Genomic DNA, 27,615 nt, shown 5'->3' with positions numbered 1-27,615 from the left:
AAACCGTGTCTTCTTCAGAAGGGCAGATTGATGGAGATCTATCGTGTGCAGAATGGGGGGCAGGAGCTTGGCTCCCTGGGACACCTCCCAGGCCACCCTACCCTGCACAGGGAAAGCCATCAGGAGGGTACCCCCTGGAATCCCCCTGAAGCAAGGTGCCACAGCCTGGAAGTCACAGGCCATAGCCGCCAAAATGTCCTGGTTGGATTTGGCTTGTAGCTGCCTTTTGCTGATTGCTCTCTGGTGACGTGCACTCTCCCCACGTGTCCATAACAAATCATAAGCCCTGTGGAGCTGCCCAAGGGCCATGGAAGACAGGAGGGAGTGCACTGATGAAATCACTGTCCAGTCAAAGCCACACCGGAGCGCTCCCAGCCACTGTCCCAAAGCCCTGGTCGAACCCCACTCAGAAGTCCCCTTTCATCTGGCATCTGTTCACAAGGTCTCGTCTCACTGTCATTTCCTGAGAGGCCAGAGGACAGATACGCATGAGCTCAGGTCAGCTAGAGCAGCCCTAGGGCACTGGGCCTGCTCACTCATGCGGCCGTGTTTACTGAGCGCTGGACCCATGCCCTCCTGGCACCTGGCCGGGTGCTAGTGTTCCTGGGTTCACGGAGAGCACACAAACCACAGGGACAATCAGGGGAGGAGGAGGAGGCCCTTAGCAGTGACCCACGAGGCCCAGTTGGTCCAAACTCCCCAGTCCTCTTCTCTGTTGGGCCCAAGATTTGATAGGGATGACAGTGGGGTGACTGACTATGGTTTGGCCTATTCTGTAAGCTTTGGCTCTTGGTCACATCATAGACATTGGCTTCTTCCTAATCCTTTCTCAGGCTTGTGGACAGATTTAGCTCTTTATTCTGTGAGCATAAAAATACCCTGTTCCTCACCTTTGCAAAGTATCAGCTGGACTGGGCTAGGCTTTGACTGTGTGGGGCTGCAAAGTAGACCTGGTAGTTACCTGAGCTGGTGCGGCTGTGGCTACAGTTCTGAGCAGCCAGATCCTCTCCAGAAGACAGCTGAGGCCAGGGCCTGGCCATGGCTGTGCCTGTGGCTTGCTGCAGGCCCTGGTGGTAATCCGGGGCTGTCTTAAGTGCCTGGATTCACTCTCTGAAGGTCCCTGCCTACTGGCATCATGGCACCACTAAATCTTACTGCCACTTCCTGGGAGGCAGGAGGACAGCCCCGTGTGAGGACAGGTCTGGGCACCTTGAGGTCATATCAGGCCCAGGGCTCCAGGGCCAGAGGGAGGCCGCCCTCAATCTAGCTGCACTTCTCACCACCTGCACCAGCCTCAGTTTCCTCATCTGTAGGATGACATGGCCACTGGAAAAGTGACAAAGGCTATATATGGAAGGTGCTTACACAGTGCCTGGCACAAGGCAAGAGCCCCAAAATGGCCGGGAAGATGGTTACACAGGGGTGAATTTGGGTCTTCTGGGCAGTTATATTCGATCCAAGTAAGGGTCACCAAGCAGGCAGTCTCTGAGTGCCTTAGGTGGCACCAGGCTCTGCCCTAGAGGAATTCCCCTCTTGTATAAGACCCAGAGGTAGAGAGATGAGGCGTGCCAGACAGAAGCCTTCGGCTTTGGGGGCCAGACACATCCTCCCAATGGTCCCGGCACATAGAGAGTGCTCAGCTGGTGCCCCTGCTCTGCAGCCTGCTTCACCTAGCAGGCTTATTTAATGTCCTCATTTGCAGCCCTTCCTACCCAGGCACCGTGGGCTCCCAGGGGAGCAGCACCCATGGCTGGCAGGGCTGCTGCCAGCACGCATGTGTACCTGCAAGTATGAAACAGCCGGAAATGGACAGAGCTGGGCACAGAGTTGCTGGAGCAAAGAAATCGGGGGGGGGGTGGGGGGGGGGGCAGTGGGCAAGGGGGAAGAGCAACACCAGGAGGCGGCATTTTTTTGAGGCTGGAAATGAAACCTTGCCCATTCAATTCACATCCAAGTCAAATGTGAAATGAAACTGCAAATTTAAAACATGCCCAGGGATAGAAGGAATAAGAAGGTGGTGCCAGAGAACCATCCGCAAAGCCTTTGGTTAAAGAGAAAATAGAGAAAGAGTGTATGAAAAGTTTTTAAAAAGAGAATGATTAAAATGTCAAAACACTGAGAAGCCCTTGGGAAACTAAGCCTTCCATTTCTTCTTTTTTTGATGAGAGTAAGAAGTGAGTTTCATCAACACGATGTTGCTGGCTTCCTATAATGCAACTGGGCAGTTTTGTTGAAAAATGAGGCTTTCCTCCATCAACACTTGATGCAAGTTTTGTTAAACATGTAACAAACTTCCTACTACTTTTCATTTGTAGTTTAGTTTTTTAAGGTGAATCTCCAATCAAACCTTTTGTTCATGATGTACAATGAAATGTTGGCTGTTTGAAGAGGACTTGCTAAAAGTGGCTGGTTTCTGGTACCAGTTATCCTGGGTTAACAAAGGACCTCCTGAATAGACCAATCTAGTTGTAGAATCTCCAAGTTGAAGAGGAGTAAAATGTCAACTAAACTCACCACTTGAGGCTTGAATTTTATTTTATTTTATTGTTTTATTTTATTTTAGAGACAGGGTCTTGCTCTGCTGCCCAGGCTGGAGTGCAGCAACACCATCACAGCTCACTGCAACCTCAAACTCCTGGGCTCAGTTGATGCTCCCACCTCAGCCTCCTGAGTAGCTGGGACCACAGGTACCTGACACTGTTCCTAGCCTGAAGCTTGAATCTTTGCCTCCACGGCTGCCAGCAAGAGGTCATAGACGCTCTGCCACACACCTCCATAGCGGGAAGCTCATAGGTCTTGGAGCACCTGTCCCAGGGTCCCATCACTGGAATGGCGTTAATTCCTGGGAGCCATGGGATAAAGGAGCATTTCATAACAGAGCTGGGCTTTCCAGATTCCTAACTCAGTGCCTTCTTCCTAATCATCCCACCTCCTTTCAACCCAGATATCTCAGACCTGAAACATGGCATTCTCCCTCTTGTCACTACTTCCTTTCACTCTGTAATTTCCCTTCATTTCTCTCCTATGGAGGGGTCTAAGGAAATTCTAAAATAATGCATGATCCACGTAATTGGAACAGAACAGACTACCCAGAACATTCTGATGAGTTTCACAGTGAATGAATGGAAACTTCTGTACTGTGTTTTCTTTTGGTGGAAGGAGGTTCTAGTGGGGCCCAGACCACTGTGTCTTGTAGGAAAGAGAAGGGGCCCTGGGCTGGCACTTAGCCAGTTTCCAGAGAGAGGGGCAGCCATCTGGGCAGGTAGCTGGGAAGGTGGGCTCCCCAGAGTGCAGTGGCTGGGCACACACAGTGTTGTCTGAGCTGCCACCTGATGCTGTCTCTTGAGATTCAGGTTAAGTCAAAGGATTCCTCAGAAAGAAAGCTGAAATGATGGCATTCCTGATGCTGGGGAATTCAATCCAAACCCAAAAAACACCCAACAAATGTGTTGAACATAAAGACACTTTATAAAGTATTTCAAAGGGTTATCATCTTCCACCATGGATATTTGGAAAGATCTGTTGAGTGAGTTTTAGTCCCCATGACACACAGACATCCATGAAGACTTGAAACATGTCACAAGATGGGGCACTCAGGAGAGCCTGTAGAAAATTCCAGATAGCCCTTCTTAAGAGTTGGTCCAGGGGTCAGCAGGGGATCTTTGTTTCCTTCTTAGGTCATGGTCCCCACTTCCCACCCCTGAGCAAGAAGGTCCCCTTTCACAAACAGGAGGTGACCTAGCAGACAGCGCAGCAGTCGGAGGTTAGACACAGCAAGCTCCCAACCCGGACTCGAAGGCACACGGGAGAGTCAACACAGCACCCACAAGCAACAGGGCAGGGTTTTTTTTTGGGGGGGGGTTGTTTTCTTTTTTCCACCATCAAGGGCATTTCTGTTTTCTAGAAAGTTATGCTGGAAGGTGAGGCGACCAGTTAACACCATCTGGGTTTTCAGCTCAAGCTCTGCTGCGGCTTTATGAAGACTTCCACCTGATTAAAGAGAACACCGCGTGGACCACGTAGAGCAGCGTGGCTACGTAGGAGAACACCTGGAACCAAGAGAAATGGCCGTTAATGGGCTTGCTCGGGGAGGACAAGGCACAGAGTCTGCACTGCATCCAGCCCCACATGGCGCAGGGTTACCAGACCCAGAGAGCATGAGCTGCCATTGCTTCTCATCCCTCACGCAGAGGACACCCTCCCTGCTGAGCCCAAGTGTGCACCAAATCCTCTCAGTACGGAGCACCTATGGGCTCCTGGACATGGTGTGCAAGGTAAGACTCTCCACTATCACCCACCATCACACTGGACTCAGCTTGAAGTATCAGCTGACTTGAGATGGAGTCCCCAAAGTCCCCTCCAGTGAAAGCATCTCAGGCAGGTAACTCTCCAGGGACAGCTTCCCTCCCCACACCAGTGGGACCAGCACTCACCAGCTGTGGTCCTGGTAGCTCGGTTGGGAGATTGTAAAGACCTGGGTTTGCTGGCCCTGGTGAAAGTCTCCATGCTGCTTGGATATCCTTGCCCTCTCAGAACTGTGTTTTAGGGTTCTTAATATCACAGGTGTGGCCAAGGGAGCCAGGCTTCATAGGAAATGAGGGACAGGGATTTTGAGCTTTTGTTGAAAGAAGGGGGCTTACTGTTGGGACCACGCAGTCAGCCACTGTGGCCTTGGGAGGGATGGCCCTGCTTGCCGGGGACTTGCTGTGTCCTCCTGGGCACCGTCAGCTCCCATCACCCTACTCCCTAAATACTTGCCTGCCACCAAGTCCAATCTCTGCACCTGATTTTGTGACCTTGAGTGGGGGTCAAGAGTTTCCAGCTCAGGCACAACATCCATTTAGGGTGGCTACGCTTCTGTGACTCCTGAAAATGCCCATCAACCCCAGCCCTCATGGTGCCTGCCCTCCTGCCCCCACACCTGGGCAAGCACTTTCTCTCATGGCCTGGAGGTGGTGAGTAAGCCAAATTATTGAATAACACATTTACGAGAATGTATCCAGGGAGGAGCAGTCACACACCAGAGGCAGCCCTCCAAAAATGTGGGCATTCCGGACCAATGGGAGCCTTTGGAAGAAGCACCTTGGAAGTCCCCAACAGGCAGAGCAGTGGAAACTCATTTTTCAAGTAGGACCAAGAAATGGCCCACTGGGAAAACATAGAGCTGGGCATGAATGGACATGTTTTGGCTTCAGAAATCCCTCTCCCTAAACTGCAGCCATAATTGCCCACCATAGTTATAATTGAGAAGCCTCCAGATTTCTCCAGAAATCTCCATCTCGCCCCCATCTCGCCCCAATCAGCTTCCACTGGTCCCCAGGGTCTCTTTAGGAAAGCATCTCTGCCACCCACGAAGGAGAGAGGGAGGAGCTCAGCTTGGGACAGACCCTAATTAGTAGCCACAGAGTGGATGTGAGGCAGGCTGGCTGCCTCCAAAACCAGGTTTTGTGAGAGAGGTTGTGAGGTGCCTCCCTGTACCCAAGTATCCCCTGGACTGGGCATGCTGTGGCTTGGTGGGGGGGGGGTCTGGGGTTGAATCCTGAGTAATGAACTTTTTTCTTCCCCACGAACAGATGCAGTTGATACTGTGGGTAGAAAGGCGTGACTTTACATCCAACACCGTGCAGATTCCCCATTAGTGGTTTTGTTCGGGCGCATCTGCCAGCTGAGAACACTCCGGTTCTCGTTTCTATTGGTTCTGTCTTCATGAGCATATTTGTGTCTATCCAACTCAACTAAAAAAATGGGGAGATGGTCAGTTGTGGGTTGGATAAATAGCTGTTGGTCTATTCCTACAAGGGAGTACAATATAGTAATGAGAACAAACAAGCCACATGTACACCCAGCCACATGCATGAATCTCACAAACACAAGGTGAGAGAAAGAAGCCACACATGAGCACCCACTGTGTGATTACACTTACATGAAGTTCAAAGGCAGGCACAGCTGAACGGGGTGCTAGAAATCAGAATTGGGTGGTGGTGGGAGTGCACAACGATGGGGACAGGATTTGAGGGGATTTCTGGGAGTGGTTTATCAGGCCCTATGTCTTAATCCAGATGCCCACTCCACAGGGGAATTCACTTTATGAAAGTTCATCAAGCTGTGCGTTGGTAACTGCACACTTCTCTGGCTGTGTGCTGCATTTTGATAAAAGGTAAGAGAGAAAAATCAGAAGGCAGTAGAGCCTAGTGGTTCTCAACTAGTGACCTGTCCAGTGGGAAGGGGCATTCATTCATTCCCCTGTCTGGGTTTTTTTTCCATCAAGTGCTGACCCACTAACCACATACCATCTACATTTCACAACCCTTGTCCACAACAATTTTATGGAAATTGTTGTCAGACACTTTGCTGATGTTTGTTAAAAGAGAATGCTTAGTTGGGATGGGGGAGGTATGAGGCAGTCTTGGGAGAGGGAGATGAGACAGAACTGTGTGAAGAATGACGGAGGGTGGGTCACCAGCCTCTTGGGGAAAGGAGATCCGTCAAGATGTCACCTCGCTGTGCTGCTGCTTGGAAACCAGCCATGTTGGGAGATGGGCCAACATGGGAAATGTTTCCACACTGTGAGGCCCCTGGGAGATGCCAGGATCCTGAGGGGGCCCTCTTTAGGGGAGCAGTTGTAGGCTGGGAGCTTAAGGGCAGTGTGTGGCTTCCCCAGGCAGGGAACTGTGCAGAGGGACCACCAGGTGAGGCTTTGAGGGACTTTCCTCTGAAGAGTTACCTCACCAGCCTCATTCCCAAGGCCCAGCTGTGCCCATCTGTGGGTTTTCTCTCAGCCTCCGTCCTACACTTTCCAAAAAGAGGGGATGACACGGTTTTGGCCACCGGAGCTGATATCTCAGGATCTATCACCACATTCTACCTTGGGATTTGCATAATTCATAGGTCAAGTTCTAGAGATCTGAAGGGTGCTGTTTTGGAAACGTCTTACTTTTTAACAATAACCCATGGTTAGAAGCATGCTTTATATTATAGACTGGTGCAAGGGCACACATGCACAACTCGGAAAAGCACTTGATGAAACAACATATTCTGTTACCCTGTCATTCTGATCCAGTCCATTAAAAAGAAAATCCACCTGGCTTCAGCGTCCCCACCCCTGGCTAGATGCTTCAATGGATGGCCACTCAGAGAGAGTCAGGAGACTCATGTGGCCAGACTCACAGCCCTGAACTGGTGTTGAGAGTGTGGGGACTGGGCCCCCAGCCTCGATGCCGGGCCCCACGATGACTGGCGATCTTGGGCCAGTCACCCACACTCTCTGGCCCCAGTTCTCCCTCTGTGAGATTGGCGTCATGACCTTGGGTTGTAGGGTTGCTGTGGATGTTAAATCAGATTGTTCACGAAGCACTTGGACAGGGCGCTGGGCGGCCGTCATCCCTTCACACATCTGCCTTCTGCAAAGCCCACCCAGGCCTGGGACATGCAGCCCTGACAGGAAGAATAAGCAGAGTCTTGGGCATGACACTCCCCTTCTCGGAGGCTTTCCTGCTTCAAGGATGAGGGGATGGTTTGACCTCACGGAAAAATTAGTGAGCTGAAAACAGATGGAGGGCCTCGGCAGCCTCTGCACACCCCCTGCCAGCCGCGCAGCTGCCTGCGTGAACACAGCCCCAGATGCCCGGACTCACCACGGCAGCGATGTTTTCGTGGTAGTGCCTGTAGATGAAGCCTTCTTGAATCGTGATGGCGGCCAGGGCCTCCAGGACCGAGGCGCTGAGGTAAAAGAGGGCAGCGGTGCAGTGGTAGGCTGCGTCCTGTGGGGCAGACAGGGTGTCAGAGGGATGGGGAGAGAGAGACAGGGCCCAGATGCAGAGCTGAGGTCCCCTCCACCCCTGCCCCTAGCCTCTCCTCCCACTTTCTTTGAATTCCACCCCTCCCAGCCTCCTCATGGAGGTCCTGTGCCCGCCTTGCTGCACTGAGTCTCACTTCACTGCTTGGGGTCAGAGCAAGCACTTCCCCGGGGATGGGACACTGGTCTCCCCTGAGGAAGGGTCAAGGGAGAGGTGGAGGAGGGGCCAGCAACTTGGGATGCCCCAGGGAGAAGCTGGTCCTGGATCTGAGACGTGTCATGCATGGCCACAGTTCAGCTTGGGTGTGGCCTCACTGGCCAGTGCAGGGTGAGGGCGGCCCACACTGTTTCTATTGTGTTTTTTGTTTTGTTTTGTTTCATTGCTTATTTTTGGTTCCTGGTATATTTAAAAGCATTAAAGGGCTGGGTGTGTGACTGTAATCCTAGAGCTTTGAGAGGTCAAGGCAGGAGGATCTGTTGAGGCCAGGATTTGAGACCAGTCTGGAAAACATACTGAGATCCCCATTTCTACACAAAACAGTAAATCTTAGCTGGACACAGTGGCGCATGCCTGTAGTCCCAGCTACTCAGGAGGCTGTGGCAGGAGGATCACTTGAGCCTGGGAGGTTGAGGCTGCAGTGAGATGAGATTGCACCACTGCACTCCAGCCTGGGCGACAGAACGAGACCCCCAACTCAAAATAAAGAAATAAATGAAAGTGAAAATGTACTAAAACAGGGTTTTGTGTAGTTATGATTTGGAAAGAGGCTTGGCCAAATGGCCTCCACCACCTCTACAGTAGGGAAGGGCAGTATCCCACATGTAAAAGTTACCTTTTCACAGGCCTCAAAGCAGGATTTACATAGAATAACCACCGCAGACCATTTCTGTTTCCCAGTGTTCTCTGACAGCCCTGCTTGGGAGTCAGTGGCTGAGGACCCAGACAGTAAGCATGGCCTGACCCCACCAGCCAAGGCCAGTTTCCAGCCTGCGTCAGCCTCCGGGGACCTGCTCCCCTGAGATGAAAACAGCCCTCCCGGGTGATGGGAGGGGCAGCAGGCACCTGGTGGATGCAGGTGGTGTGGTGGCTGGGCAGCTGGTTATCTGTGGAAAGGCAGTTACGCAGGAGAACACAGAACAGGTCCAGTGAGGGTTGGCTGCACAGACCTTGCCTCTGCCCCTGACTCTCCTGATTCTGCTGTCGGGAGCCCTGGGCAGGCTCAGCCTTGGAACATGGTGGTGTGACATCTATGGGGAAGTCTCACCTGGCACTGGAAAAGCCAGCCCTACTGGGCCAGGGGCCAGTACTACCTGCTCCCACAGCAGCCCTGGGCGGGACTCACCAAGGTGACCCAGGAAGTCTCCCCACCGTGGGCTCCAATTATGTACAGGACGATCAAGGTGGTGGTGGCCACGAAGCAGAACACAGACACGAACATCACCCAGCCCTGGATCAGGGGCCAGGGCACTAGTGAGGAGGCCACCAGGATCCACACCAGGCCCCCGAAGACCTGCAGGGGAGGAGCGGAGTGAGTGTCGGCCCAGAGGAAAGCCCCAGCCTGGGAACAGCCCCTGACCAGCAGTCACATGGGGTGACTGGGGTGCAGAAACACAGAAAGAGGGCAAAGAGAACAGGGCAGGCATTCTCCTCCTCATCAGAAATGCAGCTTTAGTCCCCCCAAAGGCACTGGGCTAGATCTCATTCCCAATCCCCTGCACACTTGCTTTGATTAACTTTAAAAAAATTTTTTTTTTCTTGAGACAGTCTTGCTCTGTCACCCAGGAGTGAGTACAGTGGCATAATCTGGGCTCACTGAAACCTCTGCCTCCTGTGTTCAAGCAATTCTCATGCATCAACTCCCTGAGTAGCTAGGACTACAGGCATGTGCCATCACACCTGACTAATTTTTCTCTTTTTAGTAGAGATGGGGTTTCACCATGTTGGCTGGGCTGGTTTTGAACTCCTGACCTCAGGTGATCCACCTGCCTCCACCTCCCAAAGTGCTGGGATTACAGTTGTGAGCCACTGCACCTGGCCTGATTCACTTTTTAAATACAGTTTAAATTTTTTATTTAACAAATATTTATATCAGACCTACATGCCAGGCAGTATCCTAAGCACTTTATAAATAATAACTCAGTGATTCTTACAACAACCCTATGAGTAATGCTGACCCGTTCGCCAGATAAGGAAACTGAGGTAAGTGGAAGTTAAGTAACTCATCATTCTGAGAAAGGATTTATGTCATTCAGTATTGTCATGAGAAGGGCTGCTCTTCTGAGATTCTAGCCTTTCTACTTGCTTTGATATTAAAATGTCCTTTCTTTTATGCAACTGTAGTGACCAGCAGATCCTTTCCGTCTTTATTTGGCAAGACAAATTAGCCACACTGTCAGTAGTCACCCCCACCTCCTTTCTATCTCTCTCCCCTCCCTTTCCCTTCCCTCCCCCTACCCATCCCCTTTCCCATCCCCTTCCCCCTCCCCTCCTGCTCCCCCTCCCTTCCCTTTTTTCCTCCTCCTCCTCCTTCTCCTCCTTCTTCTCTCTCTCTTTCTTTCTCTTACTTATTGTTTCTTTTTCTGGATTCAACCCCTTATATCCCCAAGTCCAGGAAGTGTTCTGACCACAGATTTGGAGTTGGAATAAAGAAACCCAGGTCAGCCTTGTCTCCTTGGACTGCCGAGGATGGGAGTGAGGGAAGTATAGCCTCGCGGTTATCCAGAATATATCCCAGTTGATGTCCCCAGGGTCAGTGAGCCCCATTTACTCAAAGAAGGGCAGACACGGGAACCAGTAGTGCCCCTCAGTGGCCTAGCCCCGCTCCTCGCCAGGGTTGGGCACAAACAAACCCCAGCGGGGACTTTCTGTACTTCTCTTTCCCTTCTCTTCATCTCTCCCCGCTCCCCTCAGTGAGAATCAGCTCAGCCTCATCCACAGGTTCCCCACTCAGATGGGGACTGAGCTCCTAGGACTCTAGCCCTATATGGAGATTCCTTTGCAGCCAAAAGTCTCCAAGGTACTACGGAGACATCTGGGGGACTGAGGATGGGGTTGCCCTCCGAGGCCTATGTTCCCTGTAGTGTGAATTCACACAGCACCTTGACCCTCCACCTCCCTGGACCTGCTATCCACCTGCTGGGTGAGAGATACTACTGTCTTCACAGGTGTTCTTTGAGCTGCTTGTCTGAGAAGCATCAGGAGAGAATTGCATTTGGGTAGAAAAATCAGTGCAATGAAGATTCTGGATTTATTAAAACCAAGTTGTCCCTAAGGAATCAGATGTGGGTATCTCTGACGAGAAAGCATCCTCTGCTGATGGATCTTAGGTTGCCTGAAGACACATGGCAGGGCCGGAGGGATGCACTGTGTACCTTATAAAAATGGGAGCAAAATCAATTAAATAAAAATCCCCAGACCGCCATAGAATAAGATGTGTGTATGGATTTCATCCACCATTGAGTTTAAGATCAAACAGATTATGCAGTCTTTTCCAAAGCGGGCACTGATGGAGGGACAGGAGTGAATTGGTGCAGGCGGGACTTGGATTCAGGAGGCATGCGAGGGTGGCGCGGAGAAATGGGAGGATCCATTGGACACATCCAGAGGGCAGAGGGTGGTCCTGGCCTGGGAATCCCTCCCCTAAGCACCCTTTGCCTGGTGGCCACGTGACCCTCCGAGGAGGACAAAACTAAGTTGCCTCCTTGTTCATGTGCTCTCGGGGAGTCCTGCATGTCTTCTCTGTAGCACTCAGCACAAACACAGGGGTATTGGATTAGGGACAAAGTGGTGCTTCCCCTGACCAGGTGATGGTGGGCTTGAGGTCTGCCTTGCTCACAGCTGCCTCCCTGGAGGGGACCCGGAGAAGACCCATTCAGCCACGCATCAGTGTCCAAGTCAGCTAATGAGCCTTCAGTCTCCTGGTACCTGGGTATGGCTAAACTAGAGCCACTTATGAACCAAACCCCAAAGGAGCAGCTTGGGTTGCACATGGTAGGGAGGAGACTCCGTTATGGAATCCCAGTGGGACCCCATGGGCCAGAGGTGCTTATGGGTGACCAATGGGCATGCTATTGAGGAACACTCAATTTTACAGTGAGGGAATGATTCCCTGCACCTTTACTCTCTTTGTTTTTTCTGATGAAGGCAAGAAGGGCTCAGGGTGCAGCTGGGTGTCTGGAGTTCCCTTATAGTGCAGATAGGCAAAGGTGAACCGGATAATGACATTGTTTCTATGCTTATGATTGCAATGTCATCATTTGGGGAAAAATTAACTGTAAAATACATACGAGATGAATTAATGCACAGGTGGCACTTGGAAATGGCAAATCTGAGAAGGTGGCCCCCAGCTCCTATCTGCAGAGTCATCTCTCTCCACTCCATTCTTCCCACGTGGCTTGAGATGTGATATTTGAGGAATCAAGGGCAGGAAAAGTGAGGGGAAGTCAGTGCATGGAGGGCTGGCCACAGCCTCTGTGTGCACCTTGCTGACTGTAGCCACAGCATGGGCTCTGAGCTTCCAGCAGCTGCACGGAGAGCCTCGAGGTCAGGCTAGACTCTCTGCTCTCACTGTTCTGGTGAGTGCTTTTACCAACCCGATGAAGACTATTTTTCAGCTCCCTGGGAAACTCCATGCTCCCCACACTGGCATGCAGATTCCTGCAGTCTGTAATGGGAACCCTGTCCACAGTTGCCCATAGAACAAAGTCTACCATGGGCTCAGCCCCAGCCCCTGTCCCCTGACAGAGCTCAAAGCCCCATCCAAACTCCAGGGGCTTCACCTTGCAAGTGGGCCCTTTAAAAAAATCAGGCTGACTTTTTTCCTTTGCATGGTACATTCATGGCAGAAAGGGCACATTTCAAGCTCAGTGGATGCTGAAGCAGTTGTGAGGGCTTCGGAGGCTGAAGGCTGGGCAGCTGGGCACAGGTCAAAGAGTGGCAGAAGATGAGGCTTGAGGGAGGGTGAGGATCCAGCCCTGCTATATGCAAAGCTGAGATTTGGTGTGAACCCTGAGTCAAAGCTGGTTCCCGTCCTGCTCCACCTACTAAATGTACAGAGCAAACAGAATAAGCAGGGCACCCTCACCGGGAGATAAGGCACTCCTAGGCATGGAGCAATCCACTCCAGCCTGGCCTCAGGACCCACCCCACCGGCCAAATATTTGTCAAGAGCAAGGGAGTAGGTGAGGGTTCAAGCATTTTCCTTCATCAAGGAAACTCCGGTGGCTCCCAGATTCCAGGTGGCCATGCACAGAGGCAATTATTTTGAAAACATTATTGATACTCTGTAGGCATGGCGCTGTGTCCCCTTGGTTTCTGTCAACAGGTCAGACTTCGCCTGAGCCCACAGCTGCACCCTGTCATTGTCCATCAAAATAGAGATGGTGCAGCTGGTTGGGTAATCCCAGACAAAGGTCTCCATTTGCATGGCGGGAGAGGGACAAGGGTTGAGCGCTCTCTGGGTTCCAGGGCCTTAAGTAAGAAGATGGGGATGGGGCCTAGGCAAACACTCTGTTGTCCTCAGCCCTAACTATACATTAAGTCACCTGGGATGCCTTTAGAAAAAAACACCAAAGCCTGGGACTCATGCCCAGTGTCTGATTCTGCGGAAAAGAAGCAGAGTGATGGGACAGATGCCCCAGACTCTTGGCCAAGGCCTTGTGATGTGTTACCATAACATAAGGCCATGGACAATGCTTTGTAGCTCCTGTCCCAGGGCCCTGCCTGTCCCCCAGTGATGCCAGCTGACTGCTCCCTTCCAGGTCCTGCCTGGCCTTTCAGTGCAAAATGTCACCCTAGTGTTTCCTCTCCTCTCTCCACCTCTCCTCTCCTCGAGCTTGGATCTTCGTCTTGCCTGGAACGTGAGACTAGCTTGTACTTGGGTGTCCTCTAAACTCTGAGATGCAGCCTCACTGTCTGAGGATGGGGGCCGAGGGGGTACATGAGTGATTGGAGGCCCCTCCCAACTCTGATATGACAGAGCTGGAAACCACCCATCTTTAATTCAGTCCAGTTGGGGGTGCTGAGCAGAGTTGAGCTTCTCTAAGAACAGGGGATAATGTATAAAACTGGACAAAAACTTTCAGAAGAGTTCACATCCATGGTCTACCTGGTGAAATGATGTTTGTGAAAAATATTCTGTCAGGAATTATTTTCCTGGAAGCTCTCGTGTGAACTTGAAGAAGCGTCTCATGTTTTCGTTCCAAATTAATCCATGGGAAGCAGCCAGGTTGTTAAGGGGTAATTAGTGGTGTATACTTTGGAGCCAGGGTTGATGAGTTTGAAGTGAGCTCTGTCACTAGCTGGGTGACCTGCTGTACCTGGGCAAGTTATTGAATCTCTCTGTCCCCTCGTCTGGAAAGTAGTGATAACAGTAGTTGTGACTCAGGTTATACCTGCAGGGGGCCGGTACCCGGCTGCGACTAAGTGTTTGCTGTCACAAATGTCGTTAGATGAAGCAGCCTCTTCTATAACTCTGTGAAAAATCCCAGCGGTCTGAATCTGATTTCACTATGCACAATCATCTACTCCAAAACTTGTCCAAGAAGAGCCAGAATTTTAAAATAACCTCAAAAGCATCAAAAAGAGAAAAATCTATGGTCTCCAGAAACCAAAAATTGAGAACAATGTGTCTGCCCCGCACAAGGAAGCCCAAAGGGCACTAAGATATGAGCCAGCTTTCCTTCCAACAACGAGCCTGGTCATCAAGAATGGGAAAAGGCATTCTCTGGCACATTCTTGAGATTTGTCTGGAGTTTCCACTGCCTGTGTCTGAAAGAACTCTTCATCCACAGTCCCCAGTGTTTCTTCTGCTGCAGGGCTGGGTAACAAGGGCAATGCAGAGGGCTTGCTCAAATTCTCTGGATATTTTTCTGGGGTTTCATTTCACTCTGTCAGGGCCTCCATAGGCAGAAATTCTTCCAAGGACACATCAAGATGTGAACCTAAGAGGTCTTCCCAGGCAAAGCTTTCCATCTACATTGATGGCGTGGTCCCCAGAGCCCAGCATCAACATTCCCAAGGGCATGGAACACGTGGTGTGCACCTTTAAAGGCATACGTGAACAGCAGTTTTTGCCTTGAATTCTTGAGAAGTAAAGGAAACCGGCCACGGAACAGAGGCTGTGCATCACTGCTGAGCTCCCCTGCCACTTAGATCAAGTGGCGAATATCATCTCCCCGGGAAGGAAAAGAAGAGATGTCCTCACCAGACGAGGGACACATGGAGACTCATCCTGTCTGCTGGGAGGACCCCAGGGAGCTCCCCACCCTTCTGTGCCCTCCCAAGGCCACCAGGAGGAGCAACCCCCACTCATGTTGCTGGCAATCTACTTACTGCATCGTTTTAGCAGACAAGGGTTATTTCAATGCCAGGAGGACATTTTGTGTAGGTGATCTCATCAGAAAAGTAGCTGCTTCAGGAGAGGCTCACAGTCTTTGCTCAGCTCTAAGGATTGATTTAAAACAAATCATTCTTGGAATGAGATAGAGAGTAGGAAGCATTTTCCTGTGTGTACGTATGCATATGTGTGTGTGTGCACATACATGTTTGTGTATATGTGCATATATGTGCCTATGTGTGTGTATGCGCTCATGTGTGTGCATGTGTATGTCTGAGCTTCTCTGTGTGTATGTATATGTGTTTGTGTGCAGATGCATGCTTGTGTATATGTGCATGTATGTGCCTATATGTATGTGTATGTGTGCACGTGTGTGTGTGCATGTGTATGTGTGAGCTTCTTTGTGTGTATGTATATGTGTTTGTGTGTAGATCTGTATGCATGTGTGTATGTATGTGTGTATGTCTGTGCATGTGTATGTATATGTATATGGTGCATACATATGCGTGTGTATATGTATGTGTGCATATGCCTGTGTATGCTTGTGTATGTGTGTGTGCACGTGCATGCATGTGTGTGCATGTGAGTGCACATGTGTGTGTGTATAGGTGGGGAGAGTAGGGTTAAGGATGAGCTACTGTAGAGCAGGTAAATGGCACGACAGGCCTGGATGCTAGGGTGAAGTCAAGAGGGCGCCAAGCACCAGGTGGTGGGAGAATGAATACACACAGAGCAGGAGGTCAGGGGGAGACACAAGACCCCTAGATGCTTAGGCTTCCTCAAAGTCCCGCAGCTCTTCCCCTCAGAAAGTGCATCGGAGAGGGAGGATGGGGACTCTATTCCAGTTCTGAGAGGCAAGGAAGCAAACACGGCTTGGCTTCTCTACTTTTATTAGCCCTATGTATCTCCTGGTACGAAGGAGCTCAGTCCCAGCAAGTCAGGGGAGCTTTCTTCACTCACTAAGTCACTCACTCAGTCAGTCACTCACTCAGTCACTCAGTCACTCACTCAGTCACTCTCTCAGTCACTCAGTCACTCACTCAGTCACACACTCAGTCACTCATGCAGTACACTCACTCGCACACTCAGTCACACACTCACTCACTCACACAATCACTCAGTCACGCACTCTCTCAGTCACTCACTCGCTCAGTCACTCGTTCAGTCACTTAGTCACTCAGTCACACACTCACTCAGTCACTCAGTCACTCACTCAGTCACTCACTCAGTCACTCACACACTCAGTCACTCATGCAGTCACTCACTTGCACACTCACTCAGTCACATACTCAGTCACTCACTCACTCACTCACACAGTCACTCAGCCACTCACTCAGTCAATCACTCACTCAGTCACACACTCACTCAGTCACACACTCACTCATTCACTCTCTCACTCAGTCACTCACTCTCTCACTCAGTCACTCAGTCACTCACTCAGTCACTCAGTCACTCACACACTCAGTCACTCATGCAGTCACTCACTTGCACACTCACTCAGTCACATACTCAGTCACTCACTCACACACAATCACTCAGCCACTCACTCACTCAGTCACTCAGTCACTCACACACTCAGTCACTCACTCTCTCACTCAGTCACTCACTCACTCAGACACTCACTCTCTCACTCAGTCACTCACCCACTCAGTCACTCACTCAGTCACTCACTCAGTCACTTATTCACTCACTCACTCACTCACTCAGTCACTCACTCAGTCAGTCACTTAATCACTCAGTCAGTCAGTCAGTCTGTCACTCACTCACTCACTTGGTGGTTCATTCATTCATTCATGCATGCATTTAACAGGCGCTGAGTGTGGCCACGATCAACACTGAGGTAATGGATCTCATTCAAAGACATACTTTAATGAATGGAGCCCACCTCTCCCTTCTTCTCCTCTCTCATGCCACAGTCCCCACTGGAGCAGCTCTGGGTCCACAAGGGTGGATTCAGGCCCTGGTGAAAGTGTCAGTGTTTGAGCAAGGGTCGCCAGCTACAAATGTCACACTGGACAGAGACAGAGCCTGGTATTTGGCACAAGGTCCCCATCTGAGCCCATAGGGAGAGGTCAGGGGTAGGGGTCAGAGATTCTCTGGATGGTAACCCTCTCCCCGTATCAACTGAAAAGGCAGATTATCAGGAGTCTGACCCCTGGGGCTGCCCCTAAAGAGAACTCTGGGAGTGGGAGTGGGGCTGGGATTTGACTTGGTTTACCTACACCAGTCACTCTCCCCTCCTGGCCTCTTCGTCAGCAGGCTTCTTTCTCTCAGAGGGACCCCTCACACCATCATCCCCCCGCAGCTAGCCTTAGGCAGTGTTCCTTTATCTAATCTGAAGGCAAGACCAGGACTCAAAGAGTTTGGATCTGTTTGTGAAGAGGGGGATAGAGATTTGAGATTAAAAGATCTAAGAGCTGAGTTCAGGGCCACAGTTTATATTAACAAGGCAAGTTGGATTGGGAAGAACCCCTTGTTCAGGCTTGCAATCCCACCCCCCTTAAATCCCAGGGAAGCCTTTTCTCCCATAGCACATGCTGCCAGCAGGACAAAGTGACTGCTGCCTTAAACCCACCTCCCTCACAAGCTGGAGGACGGTCACTAGTTCCTGAATGAAGGAAAACTCCCCTCAGATCCACAAATCTATGGACTTTCTGATAGGCATGTCTTCGTTTGGATGGAAAATTCTGCCTACCACACCTACACCCGCTGGCTTTACCCAGCAGGGTAAACAGAAACCAAGAGGTTCCATGAAAATACCGGGTAAGCCACCTGTAAAAGGCAAAATCCATGGAAATGCTGGACCAGACAGGAGTGGCTTAAATGCAAGAAAAACAAAAGGTATTGATGGGAGTCACCCGGTGGGTTAGGAATGTGAGCAAATCAACAAAACAGGCGTATACCTGCAAGAGGCGAGAGAAGGCTGCCTGCCCAGGGTCTGGGAGGGTTCAAGGGAACTGGAACTCCCAGAGTCTCTTGGGGACTGGCAACCTTTGTCAGTTTCACCCTCTGTCCGCCCTTGAGGCCAAGGACTCATGATTAATCAATATTAGGTAGGTGGGAGAGGAGATCCGAGTCCCTTCCCTACTGATGCTTGCTGGGAACAAATGTTTCAGAGTTCTTGGTCTGTGTTAGGTATGTGGGCAGACTGAGGATGTAGGGATGAGACAGACAATAAGCAAGGTCTGCAGGAGGTGCTCTGGGTGCCAGGAAAGGGTACCAGGAGGGTGGGCTTCCCGGTGGAGGTGAAGGGTAAGCCCGGGCCTAAAGGGACCCCTCCAACAAAGAAGCATTCCCACTGCCACCCCACAACCCAGCCACAAATGGAGATGTGGGAGGTCTGTGGCTGGTTTTAGAAACCGTCCTGAGACCCACAAACTGGGTGGTTACTTTCCTGACAGGCCCTTCAATCCAACTGTGCCAACCTGCCAAGCAGCTGGGGGCCAGGATGGAGGCTGGGGGAGATGAGGGCACATGTTTGTGCCAGAGGCTGCCCCCTCCCTGAACTGATGCCCTTGCAGACAGCAGACACATTGACACTAATGACAAATCACTTTTGAAAGCTTTAATCTGAGTCCACTCGTAATTTGTTTCTATGCCTGTGGGTAGATATAGCAATGTGTATCACAGTTAGAATCCACAAAGCTCTCCTCGCCTATCCTGGCACCAGGCTGGCAGTGTGGTGCAGAGAGGCTTAGAAAGCAGCCTGCTCCCTGGCAGAAGGCAGGCCGGGGCTGCCATCCTGTTCTCTCCTCCTTGGCTGCCCTGTCAAGCTCCTAGCTGAGGACACACCAACCTCTGCCCTTAGTTGTTCCTTCTTGGTGAGAGGAGAGCCACTGGGAAGGCCCCAGGAAGGTGGTGACTGTGCAGGACTCGGTGACCCCAGGGACAAGTCAAGTGTGCCCTCCACAGCCTGGCCCAATCCCAATCATCATGTGGCACCTACAGCAAAGGTGATGGGGGCAGGCCTTGCGGACTCCACCGTGGACACAAGTCGGCCAGCTGGTCTTAGAGCAGGTGTTTAAATTATTAGTCAACTAATAATAACAGCACTTGATAGCTGCGGGGCAGTAGCTAAGTAAGGCAGGTGCTGCTGCATCCCCCTTTTACTGATGCAGAAACTGAGGCACAGTTACCTGCCACATTCCCACAGCTGCTCTGACAAGCTTGCTGAGGTCCAGGTCCAGGCCCCCATGAGTATGGCAGTTAACTCCTGTGTCTAGGATCAGCTTTGGAAATGGCCATGAGACTTTTTGTTTTGGTGACAGGTTCTCAGTCTGTGTCACCCATACTGGAGGGCAGTGATGCAATCACAGTTCACTTCAGCCTTGACCTCCAGGCTCAAGCCATCCTCCCACTCCAGCATCCTGAGTAGCTGGGACTATGGGTGCACACCATCATGGTTGGCTAATTTTTTACATTTTTTGTAGAAATGGGGTCTTGCTATGTTGTCCAGGCTGATCTCAAACTCCTGACCTCAAGTGATCCTCTCACCTTGACCTCCCAGAGTGCCGGGATTACAGGCGTGTTAACATGGAGGAATGAGAATAACCCGTTAGTTTTCAGGCCAGTCCCAGACAGCTTTTCCCTCCCTGGCCTACCACTGAAACAATGAGTCTCAATAACCTCTGTTCTTTCAGAGGAAAACAATAGCAAGGTTTGTGTTTAAGACACATAAAACACAAGATGAAAAGCCGAAGAATGCTGCTCCCTCTTCGACAGATGTCGGCATGGAATTCAGTCGGAAGAAGAGGGAAGGGCTGCCATGCAGACCTCACCCTTCCCCACTCCACTGATAGGTCAGGGAATGTCACCTTCTGTCCTTCCTCATGGCCCCATTCCTGGAGTGCCCACCTCCTGGGTCCCCCATGGGCCTCCCGCAAGCTGGTCCTGGGACTTTCACTTTCCGTCTCCTCCCCCTGCCCTTCCAGCCCCTTCCCTCCCGGCCCTCTGCACCCCTACAGGGACTGGTGGCTCTGGCCAGGAACTGCAGGGCAGTGAGACTGGCTGTGTGGCCCTGCGCCTTCTCTTCCCACTGCCAGTGTATGTGGAGGTGCTGTGGCTGATGACAGGCTTTCCTTTGATTTCCTACATACGTTTTTCAGGACCCAGGGCCTCGGTACATTAAAATGATTCACCCAACACATTAGTTGTGAATGAGCCGAGAGTGTCAGAGAGCCTAGGGCAAAGTGCTGCAGATAATCAGAGTGTGGCACATTCATGACCCCAGGAAGGGGAATGGTTACAATGCTCGTGCCCAGCTAGGAGCTCACCAGGAGCCAAACCTTTCCACCAGGGTGTTGAAGGCAATTTGGAGCTTTCCAAATGATGAGAGACCACCAGGGAACTACTCCCTGCTCCACGCCCCTGGGAACAACCTGAAGCTGTGAGAAGGAGCTGACCACCCACCCCAGGGTGTCCCTGCTTCAAGTACAAGGGGTATTGACTCCCACTGTATTTACACCCATCAGCACCAGGAGGGAACACCTGCTGGGGCAACCTCTCAGCACCTGCCTCTGGGGCCTGCTGGTCCAAAGCACCATGTCCAGGGACTGAGACTGGAGGCCTCAGGAAGAAGCCCCAGAGTGGCTTAAGTTGGCCCCAAGCCCCTTCTAGTTCAAGTCCGGCTGGCTTTGTCCTAGGTCAAGGCAGGTCCCAGGTGGTCCAGTCCCCACTCCCAGCCCCTTCTCTGGGGAATGTGTCCTGGGCCCAGGACAAAGCCAGGCTACTGCTAAGGCTGTGCAGAGCTGGCCTGTGCTGGCAGCACAATATGCTCTGCCCCTTGCCCACTGGCGTGGCGAGTGTAGGTGCAAATAGTCAGCCCTTGGCCCTGGCCGACCTGAGCGTGAGTCCTGCCGGCAGCAGCATCGTGGGGTCTCCTACTCACTCCTGAAAGCACTTGGACAGAAAGGGTGTGTGTGCACCAGCCCTGGCATTGCCCCGTCCCTGTGAGGTGGGGGAATGACTTATGAAGAGCTAAAAGGCAATCTTTTAAAATATAGCTCAGGTGTGATGACACATGCCTGACAATCCTGTGGAGCTGAGCCCCATCATCACACTTAGCAGTTTCCAGGGAGCAGCTCAAAGTCACCGAGTTCTCACCAAAGCCAGCCTCTGGTCTTGAAAAACTGGAAAAGTCACTTCTCCACCAAACCCTGTGAGACCTCTGTCTAGAACACTTATCCTCCCTTTAGAGAGGGAGAGAGGAGAAAATATGGCAGATCAGGCCGTAGCCCTCTCTAAATAGCTACAGAGAGGGGACAAGGCAAGCAGCCAGTGGACACAGTCAGGGAAGGCCAACTCAGCCACCATCCCTTGCTGGCTAAGCAGGACCTACCCCACTTCCTGCGCTTGTAGGAGAGGCACCTAGCGAGAGCAGCAGGGAACTTTCTCTAGGAACAGAGGAGTCCCTGGCCTGACCTGTGAGAACCTTGGGGCACCTGGCTGCTTGCTCCAGACTTTCTCTTAGAACTGTTCCCACTATTCTGTCCCCCTGTAAAAATATCAAGAGGGTGGCCTGGCCTCCAGATGCCCGCTCCAAGTCTCAACGAGTCAGTAGAGGTGTGCCGTGCTTACCCAGTGTGGGTTCTTGGACCTGCCCTGGACCTCGTGACTCAGAACTTGTAGGGTGTGTTTTTGACAAAGAGGCCCAGGAATTGCGAGCTTCCCAGTGGCCCTGAGCAGGCCCTTCATTCTGCTGGGGGAGAGAAGGGATCCAAGCCTTGCCCAGGGCTTCCAGGTGGGCAGGGCTGCTCACTCAGAATCCCTGGGTCCCTTCTGGTGTAAGCAAAAGTCCTGTGTGACTGTTTAGGTGAAAATAGAAGCCTGGGTATGACCTGCTTGCCAGAAGGGCTTGCTGGACCCTGGATTCGATGACCTGGGCAAGTTGCTCCCTGTCTGAGCCTCAGCTTCCTGCCAGCTCTGAAAAATGACGTTTCTGTGATTCTACATCTCTGGTCTCCTGGGAGTTTCCATGCTGCCTTCTCAATGCAGCCACAGATCGGACCGCTCAATGTGAAACTGCCTCGCCAGCCCATGGCCTGGTCCTGGCTCTGTCAGGCTGGCTTTTCCCCAGCCGGGTAGAAATCTAGTGCAGGTCCTCGGACTTCTCTGGTCACTCTTAAATAATAAAAGTCCAGTCAGTTTGGGTCACAGAAAAGGTGTCATTTTAGTCATTACTCTGTCCAGTTTACTGTGTCAAAACTACAAACTGATTCCAGGTGGCCCCCCCACCCCAAATCCAACACATGATATGACCACACTCCTCTTCGCATTTCTGAGGCACAGAAGAGGAGGGTGTGCCCCTGGAAGGCTGGGTGGGATTCCTCAAGCTCTCACTCACAACCCTGCCTGGGGAGAAGGGGTCTGAGTAGATGATCTCACGGCCCTCTTCAGGCCTTTCCTTCAAAAGTCCTGAAAGAGTGGGGGGTCTCTCCTGGCACTCTGTGGGAGACATGGCCTCTAGGGGCCACAGCTGAGACAGAAATCCTTCCCTGTGAACCTTCTGTTCCCTGAATGGTGGCTCAGTGTCATGAAGCCCCTGGCTTAGAACGGAGAAGGAGGAGGAGACAGAGTGGCTCCAAAAGAAAAAGTTCCTCACTGGGTGGAGCTTTTGCAGGGCAGCAGACCAGAGCAAAGCCCTGGGTTTTGTTGGAGGAGGGGAGAGCATTGGCCATTTCGCCTCTGTGGGGCTACACCGATGACCCCACCACATGCAATAAGGGCACAGCTGCTGTGGCTTTGGGAGTGTTTGAAACGGCAGTCTCACTACCTAGTTGGGTCTGACTTCCTCTTCCTGTGAAGACCCTGCAGCTTTCAGAGGTCAGGAGCTCTAGGATAGGGGTGCTAGGCCAAGGAGAAGTTGCTATGCCCCGCCCTGAGCTGCCACCCTCGCCTGCTCCAGCGGGCAGTCCCCTCAACATGGAAGTGGTGCTCCACCCTGATCGCCTTGGACATCTGTGCCTCCCAGGCTGCTGGGAGGTCAGGCATGGGAATCCGAACTGAGTTATCAGCAACTCAGTAGACTACAGATATAAAAAATAATCAAGCATTTCACACCCATTGGGCTAACAGAAAATTATAAAGTCTGACGCTACCAAGTGATGAGGAACAATGGCGACTTTCATGCGCTGCTGGTGGGACTGGGGAAGGTCCAGGTTTAGCCTGAAGTTTAAACAACTGGGGGAACCATCTTTATAAAAGAATCAAAGTTAGGCAGAGTCTTGGAAGGGGCTTGCGTAAGTGGAAGTCTTGAACTTAATTAACATCACCAGCTTCCCAGTAAATCTGCTCCTGGGGTATGTAAATTGGAACTACTCTTTTGGAAGGCAATGTGATAACATCTGGGAAAATGATGATGTGGATATCCCCTGTCACCCAACAAGTCACATCCTCCATGTGTTTCTGGGAGAAATTTCCAACATGTAACTACAGAGGCAAATATGAGAATGTTCTTGGCAATGCTGTCTGCAGTAGGTAAAGGCAGCGAGTTGGAAGTATCCAATATGTCTATTAACAGCAGACTGGATAAACAAAATCAACATGTATAAATCTCAAAACATAATGTTGCCCGGAAAGCATGTTGCAGAAGAATATGTACTGTATGCTGGCATTTTCAAAAAGTATGAAAACATGTAAAGCAATGCCATGTGTAGTTCATATGTGTGCAGTAAAAGTCTAAACTGTGTGGAAGTGATCACCACATTCAGCCTACAGGGGGCCCTGAGGATGGAGGGAGAGAGAGAATAAGATAACAGAAGGATGTCTAAGGGGCTTAGATGCCATCTGAAAGCTTCATTCCCTTAATACATAAAAGCAGATAAAGCAAAATATTAAGATTTGACAAAGTTGGGCAATAATTATGTGGGTGTCTGTTAAAATTTTATATATACTCTTCCGTGGCATTTGAAATATTTCTAATTTTTTTCATTTTTTAAACTCGAGGTGAAATTCACATTATCATCAAACCAACCATTTTAAGCTGACAGTTTAGTGGCATTTAGTACAGTCATGGTGTTGTGCACCCACCAACTCGATTTAATTCCAAAACATTTTCATTACCCCCAAAAGGAAACCCCATAGCGATCAAGCAATTGCTCCCCTTAGTCCCTGGCAAATCACCAGGGTTTGTGTTCCATCTCTATGGGTTTAACTATTCCAGATATTTAATATAAATGGAATCATACACTATATGACCTTTTGTGCCTGGTGTCTTTTGCTTAGCACAGAGATTTCAAGGTTTATCAACTTTATAGCACGTATCAATACTTCATTCCTTTCTATGGCCAGATAGTATCCATCATTTGCGTATGTCACACTTTGTCACTCAGTTCATTGCTGATGGACATTGGGCTATGGGTTATCGTGAAGAGTGCTTCTATGAACATGCATGTGCTAGTACTAAAGGCCCTGCTTTGAATCCTTTGGTTATATACCCAGGAGTGGAATTGCTGGGTCAGAGGGCAATTTTTTGAGGGACCATCAAACTCTTTTCCACAGTGGCTGAACCATTTTACATTCCCACCAGCAGCATACAAGTGTTCCAATTTCTCCACATCCTGGCCTATACTTTATGTTTTCCATGTTTTGGATAGTAGCTATCTTAATGGGTGTGAAGTGATATCTCACTGTGATTTCTTTTTATTTATTTACTTATTTATTTATTTTTCTGAAACTGAGTCTTACTCCATTGCCCAGGCTGGAGTGCAGTGGCATGATCTCGGCACACTGCAACCTTGCCTCCCAGATGCGCATGCCTCAACCTGCCGAGTAGCTGGGTCTACAAGCATGAGCCACCATGCCTGGCTATTTTTTTTTTTTTTTGTATTTTAAGTAGAGATGGGGTTTCACCATGTTGGTCAATCTGATCTCAAACTCCTGACCTCAGGTGATCCACCCACCTCGGGCTCCCAAAGTGCTGGAATTATAGGTGTGAGCCACTTCACCCAGTCTCATTGTGATTTCAGTTTTGTTTTCCTAAAGCCTAATCATGTTAAGCATCTTTTTAGGTGCATATTGGCCATTTGTATATCTTCTTTGTGGAAACCTCTGTTTAAGTTCGTTGTCCATTTTCTAACTTCATTGTCTTTTAGTTGTTGAGTTGTAATATTCCATAATTAAAAAAAAAAACTCTCCTGGGGTAGCCAGTGCCTTCTTAGATCCTCTAATTCTCCACTCCTCCCACACAACAAGTATATACAGCTTCATATTTACAGCCCATGCAGAGGACAACTGAGAGGCTTGGAGTCAGCTTTCTCCTCTTCTCTCCCAGGCATCTGCGAGCGCACCCCTAATCTAGAGCGTGAGGAAGACACCAGGAGATGACTATGTTTGAGGGTCTCCTGGGAAGTGAGGAAGGGAGGTGGACAACAGAGGTGAGGTGAAGAAGTGACTTTCTAAGACAGCTGAGAGAAGCTTTCTGGGCGAGAGAGAAATTGTTTCCTCTTGAAGTCACAAAGCCACGCTGGAGGAGCAAGCTGCCAGTAGCGGATGGCTTCAAGGTTTCTGACAGCCCTGTAATCTCTGCAGCATTGGTGGGTTGAGTTGGAGGCTTTGGCCCTCTTTCCTGCGGATGAGATCTCCGGGTCTAACTGGACTGTTTCTACTTGCAAGGGCACTCACTCTTTCTTGTATGCTGAACTTCTAAAAGAAGGCCAGAAGGGGTGGAGCTGGGTTCATTGGTGTCCAGGGATTTTTCTAAATGTAACTGCTTGGATTCTGCCAATCCCTAGGATTTGAAGTCACTGGTTCCACCCAGGTTTGGGTTCAACTCGACTTTCACCCCAAGTTCAAGACAGCCCTGCTCACAGAGCTGTGGCCCTCTTAACCTCTGTTCCCAAGCCCTCCTTAGATGAACTGACCTTCTCCCTTTGGTACTCACACCCTCCCCCTTCGATCAGGCAATAACAACCTGGGGTCCAATTTTTAAAGTCAGGCTCCGACATTTTCTTTCCTACCCAAATATCGACGCCCATGGTTCTGAGGCAGGGGTGCCGGAAAACGTGTCCTTGAGGCGGCGATGCACCACACCCACATAATATACAAGGCACACCCTTCCCAGTTGAGGGCGAGCAGCCCCCAGAGAGTTGAGGCTGAGGGAGGTCACTTCAGCCTCGCGACACCGTGAGTGCTGACCAGGAGCCCAGAGTAGGAAGCGCTTTTCCGCAGTCTCAGGCAGAGACCCTGCGCGCAAGGCTGGACCGACAGCAGGTGCAGGGGCCTAGGGGCTGCCCAAGGTCAGCCGAGGCGCGCGGATCGCTCTCTCCCGCCCATCTCGTCCACCCCCAGCCCACACAAGAGGCAGAAGGACTGCGGCAGAGCAAACGACGGCCTCAGTTTCCTCATTTCCAGATCAAATTGGTCGCAAATACGTGAAACTTTAAAAGGCCAGAAGAAAATAAACCAGATTCAGCTCCCTCTCTTCTCCAAATCTCGGTTGGTAATACTAACATTTCTTTTGATGATTTTTTTTTTTTTTAAACGAAACCTTCTTCCTTGAAAAAGCCGGGCACTTCTACCCAACCCCCCAAAGCGCGGCGTGAGCTTCGGTGGTGCTGCGCTTGCCAAGCGGGCCTCGCACGCAGCTTTGGAACCAGCGCACCAAGAGCTGTCCCCATCTGGCCCGCTGCCAACATCTGACCTAGGTTGCGAACCCGGTTTTTCCTCCATAGTCCTGTAGACTGTTCCCCTCATTCCGTTGGTCTAGAAGGAGGCAAACGACCAGAGATGGGAGGGGACTTTCCTGGCTTAGTCCCCGCCCTGCCCCTGCTGCCCCGCTGCTCCCAGGACCTGCGCAGCTTGCGGACCCAGCCCGACAGCTGTGCGGGGTGCCCGCGAGAGGGCAGGGCTCAGCCCACCCCGTCCTTTCCCCGGCCGCAAGTCACTCACAAACTCAAAGATGAAGAGCAAGTCAGGGAAGGTGGTGAAGACCGAAAAGCCACTGGGCAGGGTGCTGCCCCCCGACGCCGCTGCGGGGGCCATGCCGGCGTGCTGGCGTCGGCCTCTGGACTGGACGCGCGCCGCTCAGGCTCCGCGCAGACCTCTCGCTTGCTCGGCGGAGCCCAGTGGCCTGGGCGCCCCCACGCGCGGGTTAAGAGCAGGGGAGCCCGAGGCAGAAGTGGGAGGAGTCTCGGCCGCCGCCCAGCCCCGCCCCTCCATCCCTGGGGACCTGGCCCGAGCACCGCGGGCACCGCCCTGAACCACTTCGAGGGCGCGCTGCGGGCTGCAGAGCTGAGGACGGTGGTCCTGACTCCTGCGTTCCAGCCCTGGGTACCACCTCTTGCGGGAAGCAGGGCAAGCTTTTCTAGCTTTTCTAGCTTGGTAGGTGACCAGCATCTCCTAAGAATGTTAACCATCAGTAACCAGGATCCCAAACCTTCCCACCGAGGCACCCCTCCAGTCACCAGTGCTTTAACTTTGAAGTTGGATCTCCTTCATCTTTCCTCTGGATGCATTAATATGCGCTACCCACACTTCCAGGAGGTT

General features: G+C 51.2%; 1 protein-coding gene across 2 annotated transcripts; it reads right to left on the bottom strand.

Annotated features, from left to right (window-relative positions):
- Nucleotides 1-3,449: 3,449 nt before the first annotated feature.
- Nucleotides 3,450-27,248, bottom strand: MAL (mal, T cell differentiation protein). 2 transcript variants are annotated; one of them, XM_032269494.1, is made up of 4 exons: nucleotides 27,019-27,248; nucleotides 9,139-9,306; nucleotides 7,635-7,760; nucleotides 3,450-4,049 (listed from the first exon to the last, which is right to left on the bottom strand). In XM_032269494.1, the coding sequence occupies exons 1-4, from the start codon at nucleotides 27,109-27,111 to the stop codon at nucleotides 3,975-3,977; spliced, it is 462 nt and encodes a 153-aa protein (XP_032125385.1). In that variant the 5' UTR covers nucleotides 27,112-27,248; the 3' UTR covers nucleotides 3,450-3,974. The 2 variants fall into 2 exon arrangements, with proteins under 2 accessions (XP_032125385.1, XP_032125386.1); XM_032269495.1 differs by lacking the exon at nucleotides 27,019-27,248 and adding an exon at nucleotides 10,929-11,167.
- Between the last annotated feature and the right edge of the window lie 367 nt (nucleotides 27,249-27,615).

Source organism: Sapajus apella, unplaced genomic scaffold, assembly GCF_009761245.1.
Source record: "Sapajus apella isolate SASKATOON/1434 unplaced genomic scaffold, GSC_monkey_1.0 scaffold193, whole genome shotgun sequence".
Lineage (NCBI taxonomy): Eukaryota > Metazoa > Chordata > Mammalia > Primates > Cebidae > Sapajus > Sapajus apella.
This window is presented reverse-complemented; position numbering and strand designations above follow the sequence as displayed.